Source organism: Amphibalanus amphitrite, unplaced genomic scaffold, assembly GCF_019059575.1.
Source record: "Amphibalanus amphitrite isolate SeventyFive unplaced genomic scaffold, NRLGWU_Aamphi_draft 000030F_arrow, whole genome shotgun sequence".
NCBI classification, from domain to species: domain Eukaryota; kingdom Metazoa; phylum Arthropoda; class Thecostraca; order Balanomorpha; family Balanidae; genus Amphibalanus; species Amphibalanus amphitrite.
The window spans coordinates 1,360,056-1,380,869 of NW_024881526.1; the positions used below are offsets into that span (position 1 = coordinate 1,360,056).

Sequence of the window (20,814 nt, forward strand, 5' to 3'; positions counted from 1 at the left end):
TGTTGACACGACCAGAAACCACACAACACTCCCTCGTACCGTTCTGTCTCACCATTACCAGTCAGCCTCTAAGTGAGTCTAAGTGCTGGCTCCTCTCCAGCCCGCGGGACCGAGCGGCGGCCGACCCCACTCCGCTGCGTGCACCCCCCCCCCCTCCCCCCTCCGGAGCCCATCCAGTCATGGTGCGGCGCCGATGGTTCACTCACGGCGTGCCACTCGCCTCGTTACCCGCACCGTGCCCTCACGATCAGACAGTTAACTATTTGCTCACCTTTCACCGGAGACAGCGATGCATCACTGTGTCAGCTGAGGAAGCCCCGCCGCGGTCGCTCGTGGGTGGCGGTATGTGACCAAGGGGGAGGCAGAGGGACGAAATACAGAGGGATGGAGGAAAGGAGGGAATGGAGGGAGAGGGGGCAGAGGGACAAGAGGGACAGAGGAGCAGAGGAACAGCTGGGAGAGACAGGACAGAAGGACGAATGACAGCGGGATAGAAAGGACAGAAGGACAGAGGGATGGAAGAGAGAACAGACGGACAGGACAGGGAAATAGAGGAACAGAGAAACAGGGGGATAGACGGACAGAGGGACAGGGGAACAGAGAAACAAAAGGATAGACCAGACAGAGGGACAGGAGGACAGGGAAATGGAAGGATAGACCAGACAGAGGGACAGAAGAACGGAGAAACAGATAGATAGACCAGACAGAGGGGCAGAGGAACAGAGAAACAGAGGTATAGACCAGACAGAGGGACAGAGGAACAGAGAAACAGAGGGATAGACGGACAGAGGGACAGGGGAACAGAGAAACAGAGGGATAGACCAGACAGAGGGACAGAGGAACAGAGGGATAGACGGACAGAGGGACAGGGGAACAGAGTAACAGAGGGGTAGACGGACAGAGGGACAGGGGGACAGGGAAACAGGGGTACTGAGGAAGAGGTGGGGCCCCTGTGACAAGAACGTATTGGACCAGGATATCGTCTGATAGCGACCGGTTTTAAGTGCTGCAGATTGCGGTGAAGTAAATTGATTTCGTGTGACAGTGAGCTCTGTCGATGTCGGCGAACTGCATCCGACGGTTGATGATGTTGGTCACGCAGACGATAGCAACAGATAACCGCAGTTAAGTGGCCATAGTGACGTCACGCTATAACTGCAACACAGTGCTGGCCTGTCATGGTACACAAACTATTGGATTTGAAGTTAAAAGTGTATAGGGAAAGCGTTAAGTCTCGAGTCAGAATTGTCAATTGGCCCCACGACTGTGGAGACAGGCGTCTAGGGCCGTATACTATCCGGTGACGTCAAATGGCATTTATCAGCACCAGTGACGTCATATCCTTATCGAGCCTTACTCGTGCGATCCTCCATTTTCTGTGTATTGAATTCATGCTAATGGAGGTTTCATGTCAGCCATGATAAGAATCAGCCAGTAGCATGTGACGGGCCAGTGGACAGTTTTTATTGCGCATCCTTTGAAAGCAGCCCTGCGGTTACACCATAAAACCAATTGTAATGGGAGGGGAGGGAGGGAATTAGGCGGAATGCAGGATGCCGCCGGCGGCGGAGCGCGGGACGAACTCCCGACCAGCCGGCGCTCCGGACGCCGGACGCCGTTTTTCGCCCCCCCCCCCCCGCGGTCGCTCCGGTCGGCGGCTCTTGAAGCCCCCTAACAATGTCGGCGCGACCGGCTGCCTGGGCCGCACGACACTCTCCCCGGCAGTAAATCAATCATCGGCCGCCGACGTCGGCTGGCTTCTGTCGACCTTCGGCTGACTCCGCGGGCCGGACCCTGCAGGACACCGGACTGCATTGTGGCCGGCCGAACCCAACTGCCAAACCCAACCGGCCTGGAGCAAATTGCACAGCAAAAGGCAAAACTGCATTGCCAAAGCAAAACAAAAGAGAACAAACCCTGCGCCATCAGCCAGCCAAACTAAATTGCTGACGAGCACCGAATCGAACTAAACTTTGCGTCCCTGCACTTTGCATCGTTTCTCACCTGAAGAGCGCTCGTCCCCTGTCGTTTGAGTCCATCCTGGGAGCAGTTGTCAGTCACCAGGATCGGCGCCACCGCCGTGTCACCCCATCACGATATTCATTACATACGGGTGCTTCCAGGCGAGGTCCGACTTACAACAAGCGACAGCACGAAGAGAAAATGCACCGACTTGATTCGCCCGACCGGTGCACTCATAGAAATTCAAGGCCGCGGCGCCGGGCGGCGGGCCACGTTCGTGCTGCTCGCGCTGTGTTTTCGTGCGGCAAGTCCAAGCCGCGTCTCGCTCCCGAAGACAATCCTCTCGCCTGACTTATCCTGGCGGCGAGTGTAACGGTCTCCCGCGACTCCTTACGCCGGGATTTTGTCGATAATCTTGAAAAACAAACCGGCCGCCGAGGAAAACACGGCAGTCGGGTCCTGGCTGGACGGCGGAGGGCCCCCACTTCTCTGCCGCACGTCAGGACTCGCCGGGAGGACGGTCACCGTGTAGGGGAAGATGAATAATAATGGGATCAGAGAAAGAAGACTTTAGGAGTTTCTTTAGCACTGCGATCTGGCAAGATTTTACTTCCATCAGCTTTTACATAAGAGTATAGAAGTCAGACTTCCTAGTTATTTTTTACCGCGACTATGACCTTTCTGAGACTTTGGAAAAATATGCAAGCATTCGCTTCGATAAAACAGTCATTCTTTATGCGCATTGCAAGCTCATAATCAAGCTGAATCACATACCATCGGAGGGAGAACATATTTATCAAACATACAACGTTTCTATTCACAAGACGGTCATAATTCAAAGATGCCTGACCTTTCAGTAAGCAAACTTCTTACATAGATGTACCAAATCACATGGACGGCATAAAAATGGTGCGTCGAAGCAAGCATTCAGTATGTTAATGCGGGAACTAGTGATGAGAATCTCATGTTAACAAACCAGCACTAACAAATCGGCACATGTAAATTGAAATGACATGGGAGTTTTCATCAGCTAGAGGCATCATTTACAAGCAAAAATACGTCCTTCAGCCTTGCCGAAACCGGTGTCAGGAGCACTCAGTCTACGTCTGCTGATCAGGGCGGCCCCTGGAACTCTCTACGCGGCCAGGGTGTCTCCGTGGGAGGCCGCCTGTCGACTGCACCGCTCCCGACCAAACCCGGAAACACTCTGGCCCCTGCCGAGACCACAGCTCCCGAGACTCGACTCCCGGGGAGACTCCGATTCTGAACAGGAGCCTACCCGGGCCGCGGCAGGCCCCGGCGGCCGCCGACCCATCCGTCCCACCATCGACCGCCGCTGGGCGCCCGCCTAAACGAGCCTACCGCATCGATTAGTTGCGCCGGAGCGGCCTAATGGTCTCGTGATGACCCCTATCACGTGGGCCTCATCTTCCGTGCGTCAGAGTGCACACACATCCACCCGCTACCACTTTTTGTCCCTTTATTGAGGAGGCTCTCTGGGCTCCGAGCCGGCCAGGGGGTGTGCTTCACACTGAGGATTGAGGAAGGGCGACTCCAGGGGCAAGCTGCGCGTCCCCGCAGTCCTACCGATAGCGATCGCGGTCGCCGCGTGGTGTGTTTGTATGTCTGTGTGTGTCGAGCAACGGTCAACGGCCGGCTCGGCGTAACCCATTGTCTTTCGCGGTGACCCGGCACGCTTCGCGCGTGAGGGGCGGGGTGGGACAGGGCGAGGGGTGTTAGGGTGCGATGGGGAGGCAGCGTTTGCGCTGGAGTGACAACTTCACAGGACGGTAGAAAGTCAGAGCTCATGGCATGTGTCAATGCGTATTACTTATGAATATAAAATAGCAAGGCAGGATACAGATAAATAAAGAAATAACGCACCATTGCAGGTCACAAAAATATCACTGAAATCATTCATTGTCGTGGAAAAGGATTATTACAATAGCTTCTAGTTATCAACATCTAATTATCAATACGCTGTTCGTAATTTTTATATAAAAACTTTCAAAAAATACAACTGTATCATCTAGCAAACTGGCAAAATGTGAAGTGAAATAATTCACTTCTACAAATAAAACCAGGCACCAATGCCAGCCGATTTCAAGGTTAGAATTTAAGTCGTGACTTCAGAGCCATCTGTCCATTAAAAATGTTCTAAGCTCCGGAGAAGAGTGATCCTCCTCTGCGGTTTCAATGATCGAGTATGGGATTGTGTTTCAGCTTAACGTCGTCTGTCCCATCGAGGAGACTCGGTTTCCGAACTGATAAATTGCAGCTGAATTAGTGACAAAGATCGATTGAGTCGGATAGTCTGGAAAATCATTGAACATTAATATATCTCAAACATTAACGCAGCGGGCTATACAAATTCAGGCTGCAATAAGATGAATTTGAAGGTAGTTAAATTCAGCACATTGAACACACTATGGTCACTCTTTCCGTCAGATGTTTGAATAATTCAATGCACAAGGTACAAACCAATAAAAATACGAACTCAGCCCAATAGTAATGAGTTGTTCGATAAAAGTACGATGCTTAACATGATCTCGGTTTATTTTACATTGATATTGGTAACAAATGTGACAAATTTGGTTAAAAAACTACACGGACACATTGTATAGAAAGCCTATCGGCATTTCATTATTTGAATACCTATGTCGGTTGTCTTAAAATCTGTAATTTTCTCGTTTTTGTATTGCCTCACTATCTCAGACTGCGCACAAATATTTCAGCACGCGGTCTGCAGAATATGATTAATTTGGGTTTGCCCGTGACATTTGGCCGATAGAGCTGTGTATTGTGTAGAGGGATCCGGTGAGCTCTAAGTGCCGCTGTGATTGTCCGGGTCTGTGCGTGATGTCTGTGCCGTCTGCAAACCCCAGAGCGCCCCTCCACACTGCGTCGCTTCAGCGCGTCCAAATCGTATCTATCGACAACGTCGTGACTTTTTACTTCCGGACTGCTCTTAGCCGATCGGTTGGGCTGCTCCAAACCAGTTCTGTTATCACTCAGCCGACGACTCGTTGCGATCACCTCGGCTCGCTGCAGAGGGGGTGGAGGGGGGGGGGGGAGACCCTCCCTATCCGAGTTCGGCCGCAGTTCTAGCATGCATCGGCGTCCAGTGACACCCAATCCTCCCATTCACTGTAGCAATTAAACGCGGCCGACGCTGTCCGCCGCAGTCACACGGGCTGCAGGCCGCCTTCACTGAACATTGTGTTAACAGTACGCCAGCCATCATAAATCATCATCAAACTGACTGGAGAGCCGCGTCACTGAGAAAAACACCGCGCTGGTCGCTGGCGCCGGCTGGTTCACAGCGCGGCCCACACCTGTGAGGCTGATCCGGCCGGGCCCGGCGCGAGACGCAGCCACTCCCGATTGCCGGTCCTCGACCGACCGGCTGTCAGCGAACGACCAGCTTTTTGTGGCCGCTCTCGTCTCTCTGGACGCGCGCCTCTGATCACTGGCGAGCGCGCGCCGGCGCCGCTCGTCGTCATGCGGTCCGCGCGCCGTCCCCGTCACCACGAATACCGCGCAAATGGCGATGGCGCGATAGCGGGCCGCCCCACGTGGCGCGCTGACCCGACGGTGAGCGCCGCGCCCGCCGAGCGGCCCTGTCGCCGACCGTGTCCGCCGACAGGGGCTGATGGCGACACCGGCACGGCAGCGCCCATAGGAGGTACCGCGGGAATTTCCGGCCAACACCGACCGCCGCCCGCAGTCTGACAACAATGCGACCCGCCATCGTTCGATGAAAATCCTGGAGTCGGCCTGGCCAGCGCTCATACAGCCACCACAATGAGGCGTGCGCTTGAACAAAACATGCAACACACGCCACCGAGCCCCGCAGCTCTTGCAACAGGCGTATGCACTTGTAAAATGACAAAGCCAAAGGGACATATTTCCTTCCCACACCATAATTACGGCTTGGGGAAACATGCATATGCAAACTACATATCACCTACAACATGCAATTAAGATTCACCGCCGGGAATAAGGGGTCGCTTAAATGAATCCCTGATGTAACTGAATAATTACTTTGTTCCACATGCAGTCGCGCAAAAAAAACAGACTCTGCACAGTTAGCGCTCATCGTTAGCGCACTTCAGGGGTGGCGAGCTGGGAAGGTTGAGGTGAACAGCAATTCGTCCGTCTGCCAGTTCTCCCGTCCCTTTGTCCACCAATTAGTTTATCAGCCCAACTAGACACTTCAATGGATGCCTTAACAGTCCCCATGATCGCTACGTTCCTGAGTTTCCTTCAAGATTCGGGCATCCTTCGGTCCGTCCGTACGTCCGCCGGCCCATCGGTTCGTCCGACCCTATGTCTCCGTCCGTCCGTCCGTCCGTCCGTCCGTCCGTCGGTCCACCCGTCCGTCCGTCCGTCCGTCCGTCCGTCCGTCCGTCCGTCCGGCCGTCGGTCAGCGGGGCGACGAGCCGTTCAGGGCAGTCCGGCGCGGATGCAGATGAGCCACGAGCCCTCACGGCCGTCCGGCCTGCAGCGCCGGACAATGCCGGATGCGAGCCGGCCTCCCGCAGACTTTGCCATCTTGTCGAGCTGCTCCAAGAGATCAGATCAGCGTGCGGCTTCGTGCAGCCATGAGGAAGTGGTGGCATTGTTGTAACGGTCTTCACAGAACTGTTTATCCGGGACGCGGAATGAAAATGAAAATAAAAGGATGACCAAAGAATTACCAAGATCAGACTGCATGTTGAGCTTACAACGAAAGGGCAGGCGGCCGGCACTGTAAGACACTTTTTATTACAGTTCAGTGAACAGTTTGGCATGCGGTACTATTAAAGCCTTTTAAAAACCTATTAAGACAAACTCTGAAACTGCCCACATGCATAGTTTGCATAACGAACTGGCATGCAGGCCGGAGCCTCTTGCTGAGAGTATGTGTGTCATTGTCCGGGTCTGCCCAGCTGGTTGGCGGTGCCGGGTCGGGTATTGTTAGCGCTCGAGGGCACGCCCCGTCGGGCCACTGCAGGCGGCTCGGTCAGTCAGCGAACGCGACCCACAGGCCGCCGCTGCAGCCGCCGCCCCACTGCACCCATTCATTGTGCATGTCTGGACCACCCAGGCGCCGAGTCGAGAGCCGAGAGCGGCCGCCGAGCCGCACCAGCAGCTCCGTCTGAGCTCTCAGCGCGTCGTTAAGGAGACACAGAAAATCCCAACAAGCCAAGCGCAGTTCAATCCTTCTCTCTAGACCTCTCACCACCGTCTTAGACACTCCACAGCCTCCCCACGCGTCCCCGCATCTCCCGGTATTTTCGTTGCCCGCTACAAGTTGTTTATCCGTGATGCCACAAATCACGGCAGTCATGAGCCGCTCCCAGCTCCGGAGGGTATCTGGCCGGCCCCGGGCCATAACTTAGTGCGCACCATCCATCTGTAAGTGGCGTACCAGCAGCTGCACTGCGGTGCCGGCGGTGCCACTGCACTGGCAAGGAACTCTTGGCTGTTCAGAGCCATTGAGCGCAGCTGTAACCCCTCGTAAAGGACGCAGGGGTGCAGAGATGTTGACGATGGTAATAAGTGACGAACGGTGCTTGACTGGCCTATGCTCCATTGCTGATGTCATGTCACTACACTGACTTCTAGACATCTGATGTGTCACTGGCCGCGATTATGTGTTTAGTAGCTCTGATACGCTAACCGGTGATGTTCCACTGTTTCAGGTAACCAAGATGCGAGTCCAGACATGCGAGGTGTTCACTGACTGCTCGTCCTGTCTCAACTCTGGTGACCCTTACTGCGGCTGGTGCTCGCTGGAAAAGAGGTGAGCTAAGTGGCTGGAGCTGGATGTGGAATGCTGGATGGGAGTGGAGCGGAAAGGGAAATGGATCGTAAAAATGGGTGGGACCGAAATGGAGGGAAAAGTTAAAAGCGACAAAAATGGTTGGAATGTGAGGAGTAGGTATGGGGGTCAGAGGATACGATGGAGAAAGAGAGAGAGAGAGAGACAGAGAGAGAGAGAGAGAGAGAGAGAGAGAGAGAGAGAGAGAGAGAGGGAGAGAGAGAGAGAAGAAAGAGAGAGAAAAGATACGCTAGCGCATAAAACAGCAATGAAAAAGCACATGTGGGTGGTTAGAATCGAATCATAGACAGCAGAAGTAATGTGAACAAGGATCGGATCACCACGTTGATGTGTCGAAGAAACAGCGCACGGAGAGCGTGACATCTCAGCCGCTAATCGCTGCATCAGCCGGTCGGCAGCGCTCTGTGCCGGCGGCTCCACTCACTGCAGCCTCTCCAGATGGCCGTCCTGATGAGACATGATATCATTGAGCGGCGCCCGCCGCCGCACCGAGCACACATAAAACAGCGCCGAGTCAATAGCTGAGCACACAACTCGACTTAGTCCAACAGACGACCGCTCGGCAAACGACCGCGCCGCGCCGTCCGTCCGCCGCTGACCAGTCGGCCGACCGGCCACCAAACGACCGGTGTTCAGATTCCAAATGTTCTTTGCACTCGACGCGAATCGGGCGGCGAAGCGGCCAATTAATTTCTGCAACGCATTTGGGTTGTCGGAGCGCGGGCAGTGCCGATACGTACGTCACGCGCCGGTCGGCGCGGCTAAATTACGGCCGGCCGATGGGACCGCCGATAGGACGGCCGGTCGCCGGTCCAGCCCAGTTCGTTTATCTGAGTGGGCTGTTGGTCCGTCCTTCGGTGGCGGCTCGCGGCGTCCCCGCCCGCTCCACTGGCCGCCGCCGCAGTCTGCAACAGGTTCCCGAGCGCAGCTACACCAAATAATGGCCTGCGTCGCGACATTTTTCCCGATAGGCCGACCAGCATCTCATCAATAGTAAATGAAGACGAACCGTCGGCATTAGCATGCTGATAGGGCTCGGCGGCAATACTTTGGAGCCTGATTAGTGCACGTGTTTCGTTACAGAGGCGGACCGGGCGGGCCACCTTCTCAGGGAGACCCGTCGCCAACAGTTGTCACTAGGACGGTCATCTTAACGCATCACGCGTTCGAACTCAGTCTGAACTGCGGAGAGGATCAACCGATTAGAGGTGCGATACGTGGGAATGATAACACACGGTGCAACATATCACCTCTAGTTCCGTGGTGGTCGCTCCGGGAAACCACCCATCTCCTCTTCGCGCCTCCGTAACCAATGACAAATGTCCGTTTTTACCGGCGCCTGCCTTTGGGTGGCCTCAATGGCTCGGGTCGTGTGCCGGTTCGACTCAGTCGTCCATCGGCGACGCACAGGCGCGTCGGGTTTTTGTCGCTGCCGCGTTGCATTCACCGCTCCACGGAGGCTAGCTTTTTGTGCGCGCCCATCGTTGCGGTCTCCTGTCATGCGGCGCAGCATGCCGCCGGCCGGCAGGCGGCTGCTGCGCGGACGCACGCGTCGCGCGTTGAAGTCTCCGGCGGCCGGGCGGGGCGGGCCGCAGCGCAGCGCCGAGTCGCGCCCCGGCCGGGTCGCGGCGGGTCGCTTAGTATGCCGCGGCCGGCGATGTGATGCTATCTGCGTCTGGTTTCAGGTGCACGGTCAAGCCCGACTGCAGCGACGCCAGCGCCAGCACGCAGCGCTGGCTGGCGCTGGACACCAATAGTCGCTGTATCGACTTTCAGAGCATCGAGCCGCAGAGTCTGCCCATCTCGGACGCCGCCACGGTAAGTCAGCTCGGCACGAGCAGACGCCACCGATCAGTCCGTGCAACAATGAGACCGCACGAGCCACCGCATGCCGCCCTTATCGGCATGTAATGAGAGCTGGGGCAGATTTTACCTGCATGCTTACTGCCCCATTAAAATAAGTTGAATATTTGCTATTATCTTATATGCGAAATATGTGCATTTTATTGAGGAAAATCAAACAAGCAGCTATAATATTGCGTTCAAACATTTCAGAAAGCACTCAAATTTTATGTAACATGTTCGTTTCATGCATTGCTCACATCAAAGGCTGACGTTTACTGCTTCCGAAAATGCGGCAAGGATGACCTCCAAACGCCTTACATCTACCACACATTCCGTTATCTGCCCTTCCACGAATCTAATGGCATGTCATACAAATAGGCGGTCCTTTTACGTGTGGCTGCCACTGTCGACCGATGCTGGAATTCCGTCGACAAGTCTCGCCGTGCAGCGCTGTGCTCGTTCAAGGTGTTCTACCTGTCTCACCTAATGCATTATTCGTTATCTAGGTGCATCCCTGTAAGCGATATGCCGGTAAACTCGTCGCCTTCTCTTAGCTGCAGAGCAGTCGGTGGTTTTATCAGACTCACTGCAGTTGTGTACTGAGTACTGACGCTTGACGAGCTTAGACCCAAGAATTCAGCAGCACTCAGCGCAAATCTGATCGAGCAGAAAAAGCGAAGGCCGACTGTTTGGGCCATTTACGCACTATCAGATGCATTTTACGGCAGGACTTAGACTCATTGCAACACCATCACGACGGGAATAACAATCGCATAAAAGCACGCAAGCTGACCACTCACCAACCTGATCGTCAGACTTTTTCAAATGCATTAGTGACGTTTTTCGCCGGTGGTAATCGTTCTAAAAACAGTCGAGTTGCGTTGAAGGCCTAATAATATAGCCGGCCGACAGCACAATGACGGGAGTCACGACCGAGTCGCGAATTAAGGGAGTTCTTGCAGTCGGGATGGTAGCCCGATTGCGTGGGATTATGGTAACCTTGGTGTCGTGTTCTCGGCGCTGTGCGCGTCACAGGTAGCGGAGACGGGCGTCGGGAGGGTTCACCAATCCGCTGCGTGGCGAATCGTACCCGCCGGCCGCGCCGGGACCCCCTGTCGGGCTGAACCCCTCCCCCCCTGCAGCGTGGTCACAGACGCCGTGAAGGAGAATCACAGAAAGCTTAGCGAATCACTTATGGTAATGCCCGACCCGGACCCGGCGGTTATATTTCAGCTGTGTTTCTGCAGGGCTATTACTCTTTTTGATTATTCATCGAGGTAGCTCGCGATCCTTTCCTCTGTGCCATCCACGTCCGCAGCCCAGATGTGAGCTACGGAAGCAAACTATTATCTTTAATCGTACTGTCATATCACAATAAATAAATAAATTTAACAAGCCTTCAGGTCTTCCTGACCTTATGCTGCCTAACGTAACTCTCATTAACAACAATCACGGCCCTATTTAAGTCTCATTTGCGTCACCGTTGCAGATCCGTGTTCGTCTGAGCACTCTGCCAGCGCTACCTACCGGTGCCAAGTACCAGTGTGTGTTCGGGAACGCCAGTCCGAGTGACGCGCTGCCCACCAAGGGAGGCCTGCAGTGCACGGCGCCGCCGCCCGAGCTGCGGCCCGCCGTGCCGCCCGGAGCCGACCACGTGGCCGTGCCGCTTTCCGTGCGCTCCTCAGAGACCAACAAGGACTTTGTGTCGCGCGAGTTCTCCTACTACGACTGTGGCCGGCACGCCACGTGCGCCGACTGCGCCAGCTCGGCCTGGGCGTGCAACTGGTGTGTGTACGACAACATTTGCACGCACAACGCCACCTCCTGCCGGCGAACGGTCGTCTACGGAGAAAATGTGAGTACTTGGGGCTACTTATCACTCTGTCATAGACACCCCAATTCTGGGCTACCGTCATGCCGCTCCAATTCCTTTCCCTGTCAGACTGTGCACCCCGATAGCAGGCCTGCAAAGAGCTGCAATGACAAACGGACCTCATTAGCATTAGAAAACTGCAGGACACTTCCCGGCAAAATTACTGGGCGACAACTCATTATGCCATTACAATGCTTAGTAGTACAAGTATCTAGCAATGTGAATTTATGCTACTGTATTTTAAAGGACAGGAGAAGGTCGCTGTGTTGGACCTTGTAAAGAGCCTGCTGCCCGCTACTGTTCAACGCTGTGAGGTGGCCTGTAGCTCCAACTACATATTCCATTTCCGGCCGAGGCCCACAAAGACCGACCACAGTCATGCGACCGCGGAACGCGGGACGGCGCGTAACGCAGCCGCAGACGACCGGCCCACGCGACCCGGGACTGGGTGCCAGGCGGGGCCGAGGGACGGCGCCAGGCGGGGACTGAGGGACGGCGCCAGCCAGTGCGCACGGCTGGACGCAGCCCGACAAAGAAACAGGGCGGCGTTTGTGATACTGATGCGGGCCTTGAATGCAAATGATTTAATCGAGGAAAATTGGAGCCAATACAGACAATCCCTCTGGTATAAACAACACAATTCACTTCACTGTGATTTTAGTTTCTTTGTTCATTACTCTTTGTTTTGATTGTGTTTGTTTTGACTATTGGTGCCAATCGGAATTTCTTTTCTTGGAATTCCAATTTTTGTCCAATTCCAATTTGGAATTTGGACGGAATTCTTAACATTTTTTGGAAATTAATCGGAACACAAGGCCTTTAAAATTTAAAATTTTAAAACGGAGGCCTTTAAAACGCTTTTAAACACTTAAAATTTACGCAAAAAATGCAAAAATCGTTAAAAATTGGAATAGCCCCCGCTTTGGACAAAATTGGAAATTTACTTGGCAATTTCTTGGAATTGGATCGGAATTGGAATTGAAATTTCATGAAATTGGCACCACTAGTTTTGACGTCTTTACTTTGATTACCTTTCGACGCAGCATAATTAGCTGACCAAAACTGACAAGACCGAGCGACTATGAATTAGTCAACCCTAAGCGTCGCCACTTGCAGCCAAAATATCGAGCATTTCCCCCAACTCTATTTGACCCCTATCCCCTATTCCCACAGTCCTCAGGCGAGTCTGAGCGGCGGGGCGTGTCGTTCTGCCCGCGCCTGCGCCGGCCCAGCGCCGACGAGCTGCTCGTACCGGACGGAGCGCCCACCGCCATCCGCCTGCAGTTGGAGAACGCGCCGCGCGGCTCCAACTACCAGTGCCTGCTGCGGCTCGGCGACCGCACCCACCGCGTGCGAGCCGTCCTGGACGGCGACACCGTCACCTGCGCTCAGAAACGGGTGAGTCGCGGGCGGGGGGAGGGCGAGCTGTAGAGGATATCGGAGTCTAGAGGATGGGCTAAGGAGATCAGGAATGGGTTTGCATGAAAGTCATAAGAATCGGTAAATCAATGGGTGAGTCCGAAGCAGGAATGGGTAATGGGACAGGCAAATGACTGGATGAGGGACGAGAGAATGGGCGAATCAGTAACTAAGAATGTGCAGGATAATTGAGCTCTCTTCAGTGAATTATCATTTACCGAAGGCTCTGTAACGCATGTTTTCTTAAATGCATCTTCAAAATTATGATATATGATATAAGGGCACGATTTTGTTGCTACTGTTATTTCAAATTCGCAACGCCCTTCATCCGTTCTGTCTCATGTGACATCACGGTGCAGGTGAGCGAACGAAGGTCCGTGAACCTCAGGCAGGTCTGCGATACCCAGGCTGATACGGTTTACGAGCTTATAATGAGACGTTTTATTACGCATATGATCTGAATGTCTGAGAGTACTAATGGTAGTGGGAGTGGGAACAGAAGTGATCCATTATATCGAGCTGTGTTTTGACTTCGTGTTTACATATTCAGCTGATCTATCTACTCCCGAATTAATTAGAATAAAAATAGTGACACATCGATGGAATTATAATTATACACTGAACAATCTGATCAGGGCGTGATGCGACATTCTCTCACATTCTGATTTTATCACGCTCATTCGCTCAGTCGGATACCACGAATTCGTGCGCCGAATAATTGGCAGCAGGTGGTTGCTCATGTCACTGTCGGTTCGTGCTCAGCCCACGGCCCGGAATAGTTCACCGGCCGTTCCGCGGAGGCATATACGACCGATGCGGCCTGCTCACCCGCTGTTCATTACGACATAATGACCGGTCTCTGCGAGGGGTCGCTCTCCATCCTAGCTGCTACATTTGGCGGCCGTTAGATGATGTCGATAGTCGGCGCTCCCCTGGGCCATCCCCCGGCGCGAGGGAGTCGCCTCGGCTGCCGCGCCGGGTCGGTGACGAATGAACGCTCGTGAGCGCTGGGAGACAGCTCGCAATGAGCAACCCATGGCATCCGGTCCGTCCAGTCCAGCAGACACTGCACCGGACATTAGCCACTTCCACTTACTTTTTAATGGGTAGCGACGGATTCAGAACAAAAATGAGCGCACTATACGTGGTACAGAATGAACAGTTTTTCTAACATCGCGTCAGAAGCGGATAACGCTGAACATCAAACGGAAACATCCCCCAGACACGGCACCGGACACTGAACACTGAGTAGTCACTTCACTGGACACTTACAGCGATACGGTACACCACATCGGACACCACTACGACGCCTCGTGACCGGACCAAGAGCACTTCACCTTCCCGGGACACATACCGTCGGCTTAGCCGGGCCAACAGCCGCTCCCAACACAAACGACGTTCTGTAGACGTGATGAATTAACACGCCGTAAATTCTCCCGGCGCCCAAAATACATTAATAACCGTCGGCGCAGGGCAAACCCGAGGGTCTCCAATGGAGCTCGTGTGTTACCGTCTGACTTTGATAGCCTGACTGTGGCTGTGAACTATGCAGTCAACCCGGCAGTTGGCCAGAGAAAAAAATCGGCCGAAACTTCGCTAACGACGATGGAAACCTCGCAATTTTTCATGCAAGGACAACATACACAAGGAAGTTATTTGCCAAAGTTCTCCAATTTGCCGTACCGGGAAACTTTTGGTGAATAAACATGTTCTGTTTGCTGACGCTCAGGCGTGAATTAAAAATGCCTTGAGTCATGAAGCGAGTTCCTGTGGCATTTTCCCGCTACCCCTGCCGGTGACTAGCACGAATAGCGACGGCCGCATGGCGTGTGCTGGACGTAATAGCGCAGGTATGATCAGGGTATGATAGCTGAGGTTATTCAAGAGGTGAATCGTTGAGGACGTGAAGTCACAGTCTTATGGAGCAGCAAAAATGGTCCTTTGAATCTGGGTGTAATGTGTATGTCTTTGTTTGCATGAGCGATGAAACTTTTTTTTCACCACGTGCGGGCTTGGTACAAAATTGCAAGTCTTCGTATTCGACTCAGTTAAGCATGCTGCTTGATTGATGAACTGAATGACAGTGGTTTGCCTGAAAAGTTTCGATATACATAAAACCGAAAAGATACTCGGAATTCCGAGGTAGATCCGATGGTTCTGATCGGGTCGGTCCAAAGAAGGTGGAGTTTCTGACCAAATGAAATGAGGAGCACTATGGGAATCTGGGTGGAGAAACTTTCTCCTTGTAAGTGATGCTGCTGAATGGTAGTTATCTGCTGCCATCAAATTGGGCTTACCGAGATATATCTTCTGTTAGGAGATAGTGGGAGGTAGCGACTGCGGGGAGAATATACAAGCCATTCAGAAGGCGGTCAGTGCCCATAGCCCACCAATCTTGGTGGGCCCACTCTCACTCTCCTCTCTAGCTTTTCTGTCGGAGAAGGGGAGGAGCCAATCACTAAGTGGTATATGCCTTTGCCGGACCGTCCCACCGTGAAAGGGCGTGGCCCACCGCAGCTGAAGGCGCCGGTCGGCTGGGTGGGCGGGTTACCGCGCCTGTCCGACCCACCAGGCAGGGGCGGTACCGCGCCGGTACTGACCCCAGGGGAGGTGTCGGCCGGCTGGGTGGCGCAGTCGCGCCCCGATCACCACCCGTTCAGTGATGAAGGACCATCCACCCGCTGATGACGTGATACCGCCGGCAATAAGTCAGCACCGGCCGCTCCGGCGCGCCGGCCCACTGCGCCGGGTCAGATCGGCCGGCGGATAGACCGTGTTGGCCCAGTCCACGGACCGGCCACCGAGGCACCTGCGATCCAGGCGGCGCATTAAACGGCCCCGCACACATGACAGGCAGTGACCGGTCGGCCCCGACCAGCCGCCCGGTCGGTCGAGCCTCCCCTGCACCGCGGTCGGGGTGGGTCATCTACATACAGACACTCAGAATGCAGCCCACCATATTGATATGCATTCCGAGCCGTAAAGATTAACCAGCTACACCCACGGATGCTGATAGTTCAGCCTCACCAACAAGCAGCGCCATGGAAAAATTCGTTTACAAGCATATTCCATTGCGATATTCACGGCGGCGCTGAATTCTTCCGCGCTGACTGACGTAATTTCTTCCATTCTCTTCTTTCAGTTCTCCTACTCTGCAGCCACAGCGAATGAGACGGGCCGGTTGACGGTGGTCTGGGATGGCGATCATCTCGTGGACGCCACCAACATCACGCTCTACAAGTGCGGCGTGCTGGGCAGCCACCGCGGCCACGCCGATTGTTCGCTGTGCGTCACCCGCGACCCGCGCTACAAGTGCGCCTGGTGCGGTGACCGCTGCGAATACGCCCCCAACTGCGCCGAGAGACACGAGAGCTGCGGAAAGCCGACCATCACCAAGGTGGGTCATCAGGGGCTACCGTCAGGTCAATGACAGGTCATGAATGGGTCACTACCACAGCCAGGTCAGTCAGATCATGGAAAATCACGAACGGGTCACTGCCAGGTCACGGTCAGGTCACTCACAGCAGCAGGTGGGGCCGCCACTCCCGGTGGCCGCGACGGCGGAGGGTGGGGTGAAGTGTCATGTCCCGAGTGTTTATCTATGCCACTGTGGCCACCGGAGTCACTTTAGCCGCTGTAGAGCGACGGTTCGCCGTGTCCGGCCACCGGGGAGCAGTCGGAGATGAGTTACGACCTCAGCTGGGTCGCGCCGTGGCCGGTCAAAGCGCCGCGCCGTTTCGCCGTAAACATACGCGGGGAATGTTAATGTCGGCCGGTACACGCCGCTCGTCAGTGGCGGCCGCCGGGGGTCCTGATTTACGTCTGTGCGCTACTGCAAGACGCCGGGGAGGGCCAGCCGCTGGCCCGTTCCCACCTGACCCCACCCGGTCTGGAGCGGGTCGGCCGGGACCCACACCGTGGCCGGGGTCAGAGAAGCCTAGGCACACCGAGACGGACCGCCGCGACAGCTCCGCGCCGCGCCGGGACCTCGCCAGAACCGCGTCCAACCGTCGACAGTCACCCGAGACCCGGTCCGAGCCGCGGCTGACGCAACTGGACCCCGCGACTGCCGGCCGGCTGTCGGCTCGAGGATTTATCCGCGGCGCGGCCGACGCCTCATTGACACCCACGAACGTCGTGTCGACGTCAGCCGCTTGCTTCTGCCGTTCCCGGGCGCGAGGACTGACTCCGAGTCACCGACGGGTCACAGAACGAGGCCACAGGAGACCTGCTGACCCGCCGGCGGCGCCGCGTCGCTCTTCAAGCGTTTTTTTTTTTTACGAACGACCGGCCGACGGGTCAGCGGAGCTGCTCGGACCGCCGCGGCCTTTGTTGTGCTCACGTGATGCATCTCCGTGTGCGATCCCCAAACTAGCCGCACATCTGTCTGGCTTACCAGTGGAGCGGTTGGCTCCGGCTGCACGGCCGTCGGTCGGCCGTGAGCGCGGCGGCCGGCGAATCCATCTGGCGCGCGCCGAGCTGCAACACGCGGCACCCGATGCCCCCGCGAGCCGCCTCAAGATAAGAGCCACCCTGGCTCATACATTTTACAGCTCACACGTGTCCTCCACTCGACGGAGCTCCATCAGACATAGCTACATCCCATGACTCTGAAACGCTTCCCGGGAATGGGTGCCGATCGATTCGGACCTTCACCTCTCGGATGGCCGGACCTGGCGCTAACTGATTTGGACAGTGATTGGTTTGAGTGTCTGTAAACCCATCATGTCACGGTTAAGTGAATACATCAATCGGTGCTTCGAGCTGAATACTGAGCATTCAGTTCAACTAGTGAGTTAAATATGCATACTGGTTTAAGATTAAATATAGCACGACAAAGCACGTAATTGATTGAAAACTGTGAATAGTTCAGACGCTAACCAATCCCTCCACGAACAGGTTTGACAGTCGTCTTGCCACCTCTTTCGGTAGATCTGGCCCGACTCTGGCCCTCTGGAGGGCGGCACCCTGCTCACCATCGAGGGCTCCAACTTGGGTCGCTCTGAGTCGGAGGTGCGGGACACAGTGGTGCTGGGCGGTGCCTCGTGCAGTCTGGTCGAGTACGAGGTGTCTGTGAGGCTCGTCTGTCGCACCGCGGCCGTCTCGCGCCAGCAGCGAGTCTCTGTTCTGGTGGGGAACGCGGCTGGGTACTCGGAGGCGGCACAGCGCTTCTCCTTCAAGGTGAGTTGGTTGAAAGGGTTAATACCTACTGAAGCGCACTGGTCTCGCCAAATGCACTGGGTGTTTATTCGGCAGCCGCGCTCGCGCTCTGTCGCGGTTAGTTGCATTTAAATGTGCGGTGCACGCGCTGACAATGCTGATCGGCAGACAGTGATGCGGTCGGTCAGAATAGGGTCTGGCGCCTGTCACACGGCGGCCGAGCGAATGTTAAACAGCTCAACAACACCCCGCAGAGATGGTTTTCCAGTAACAAAACGTTCGACACCGGAGAGCCATTTGCCGCTGCGCCGATCGGTAGACGCAGTGTTTTGTCTCGGCGTCGCGGGCTGCGCGGGCGGCGATTGTATCGAAGTCGCGTGCTAACCCGGTGTGTTCCGTGCCTCCCCCAGGAGTTGGAGTTGACGGGCATCACGCCACACCGAGGTCCTCTGAGCGGCGGCACGCGCATCACACTTCTCGGCGCCAACTTACACACGGGCTCCAACCACTCTGTGACGCTGGACGGGCGGCCGTGCGAGGTCACCGTCGGGGCCAACCTCACCTGCTTAACCCCACCCAGTAACGGCACCAGCTCGGTGCAGCTTCTGCGGCTAACCGTGGACGGTGCGGAGCGCACGCTGCGCTCTCCCTTCGTCTACACCCCCGACCCCAGCGTGCTTGATATCCGGCCTCTGCGGACGTTCGCCAGCGGTGGCCGGCTTATCTCCGTTCACGGCACACACTTGGACACGGTACAGAGTCCCCAGATCCTCATCTTCAGCGAGGGCAGAGAAGTAGGCCGCGCGCCGTGCACTGCGCTCGACGCCACGCGACTTCAGTGTGACTCGCCGCGGTGGCAGCCACAGACGGACACCAGCTACAACGCCAGCCGGACAGACGCCAGGGGCGGTCTGGCGCTACCAGCTGCCGCCAGTCGAGAGGTGCTCATCGGATTCCAGATGGACAATGTTTTAGCAGTGCGTCAGCTGGCGCGTCAGCCGGACCTGAGGGCCACCATGACGTACGTGCCGGACCCCCTGGTGCTTCCCTTCACCGACGGAAGGCGGGCCTACACCGGCGAGCCGCTCCTCGTGCGTGGAGAGAACCTCAACCTGGCCGCGGACGCCAGTGACGCGAGCGTTACCGTCGGCGATCAGCCGTGCAACGTCACCTCCCTGGCGCTCCGGCAGCTGGTGTGTGTACCCCCGACGGACGCCAGCGGACCGCAGGAGGTGCGGGTCCGCATCGGTCGGCTGCTGGAGTTCCGCCCGGGAACCCTCGAGTACGGCCCTCCGGCGGGCGGCGCGCCCACCGCCCTGCTGGCCGGGGTCATCAGTGGGGCTCTGGTGCTGGCCGCTGCCACCCTGGTGGCCGGCGTGCTGTACCGCCGCCGCTCCACGGCCGCCAGCCAGCAGTTCAAGCGCGTCCAGCAGCAGATGAACAACATGGAGAACAACGTGCGCACCGAGTGCAAACAAGGTGAGTGGCACCCTCGGGCACACGGCTGGTGACAAATCGATCGGAATATTTTCACACAGGGTCCGTTTGATGTCACTAAAAACAGTGCAGACAGAGGTGACTCACGCCATCAGTGTCAGAGCACCCCTCACCCCAGACGGCCCATGCCAAGTGGCCCTTGAGCTCTGTTTTCATTGTACCCGGTCAAATATTTGCTCAGGCGCCAGACGAGCTCCGCCGCTGTGTGTTTTCCTCGGCTACCGACTGTCGGCTGCCGCCGAGCCGCCACGGAGGTCGAGCGAGACCGGGCCAACGGCGCCGGTAGGGACACGATAAATGCCGTGTAACTATGGAGGCAAACGGGTGTCCCCGGTTCCTTCCCGTTCGACGGCGTCTGATGGTGTTTCGAGCCAGGACAGCTTGGCCAGCGGTAGTTCCAACGGTCACCAGCCGGCCACCGAAGGCGCCAAGAAATTTTGGCTACCTTGGGCTCGAATCGAGGATCGAGTCGAACTCGACTCGAATCGAGCGCATCGGGTGCAAATATGGGTGTAAAAGTCAAGCCCTTGTACATATGTAATGGTCTACAAATAAGGCAATAAAGACCAATAGACGTCGGGGTAGTAACAACAGTTTGGTCCTATTTAATTGCATTTATACAGCATTTTTTAAGTAAAAATGCAAGTCATTCCAACTTCACACAATACATAGGCAAGACGTTGCCATTTCGTGTCCAGAACAACAATTCTAGTTCTACTCTGCAATTGCATATTGCATGAGGCCTCAATAGCTTGACCCTCTTCAGAATATGTCATGCCATTGATCTACCTCTGTCAGCGCAGCCCCAAGCGACTTTCGGAGTGCAAAATTAGCTGAACTAGCTCAGGGGACACAGTATTGACAGCAGCTCATCGTTCGAGCGTAGTGTAATCCGCTCACAAGGACGTTCGTGCAAGTCATTCTGCTCAAACAAAAAGGCTGCAAAAATCGATAGAGACCAGCGCGATGGACCCGAAACACTAATATGAATGCTGCCAACAAGGATCAGTCTTGTAGGAAAACTTGCATAGATGCATTGATGTTTGTTCGGCTTCCTGTTACGGCGGTCGTGTAACAAGCTTTGAACACCCTCCTAACAAGCAATTTTCAATCGCCAAGTCAATCACGAGAATCGTTCGTTTGCCTTAGAGACTATCCTCAACAACACAATCCGTTCGTTTTGGATCAGTGCCAGCTTGGGGATACTGTTAGATGGGAGCTGATAAGCTTT

General features: G+C 55.4%; 1 protein-coding gene across 1 annotated transcript in view; it reads left to right on the forward strand.

Moving 5' to 3' along the window:
* Window positions 1-20,814, forward strand: part of LOC122367084 (plexin-B-like) — a 65,831-nt gene that overhangs the window by 17,855 nt on the left and 27,162 nt on the right. Inside the window, exons 6-12 of the mRNA XM_043339872.1 lie at window positions 7,650-7,750; window positions 9,475-9,607; window positions 11,124-11,489; window positions 12,681-12,905; window positions 16,069-16,323; window positions 17,859-18,107; window positions 18,497-19,565. Of these exons, the coding sequence (XP_043195807.1) occupies window positions 7,650-7,750; window positions 9,475-9,607; window positions 11,124-11,489; window positions 12,681-12,905; window positions 16,069-16,323; window positions 17,859-18,107; window positions 18,497-19,565 (2,398 nt within the window). The remainder of the gene's footprint in view (window positions 1-7,649; window positions 7,751-9,474; window positions 9,608-11,123; window positions 11,490-12,680; window positions 12,906-16,068; window positions 16,324-17,858; window positions 18,108-18,496; window positions 19,566-20,814) is intronic.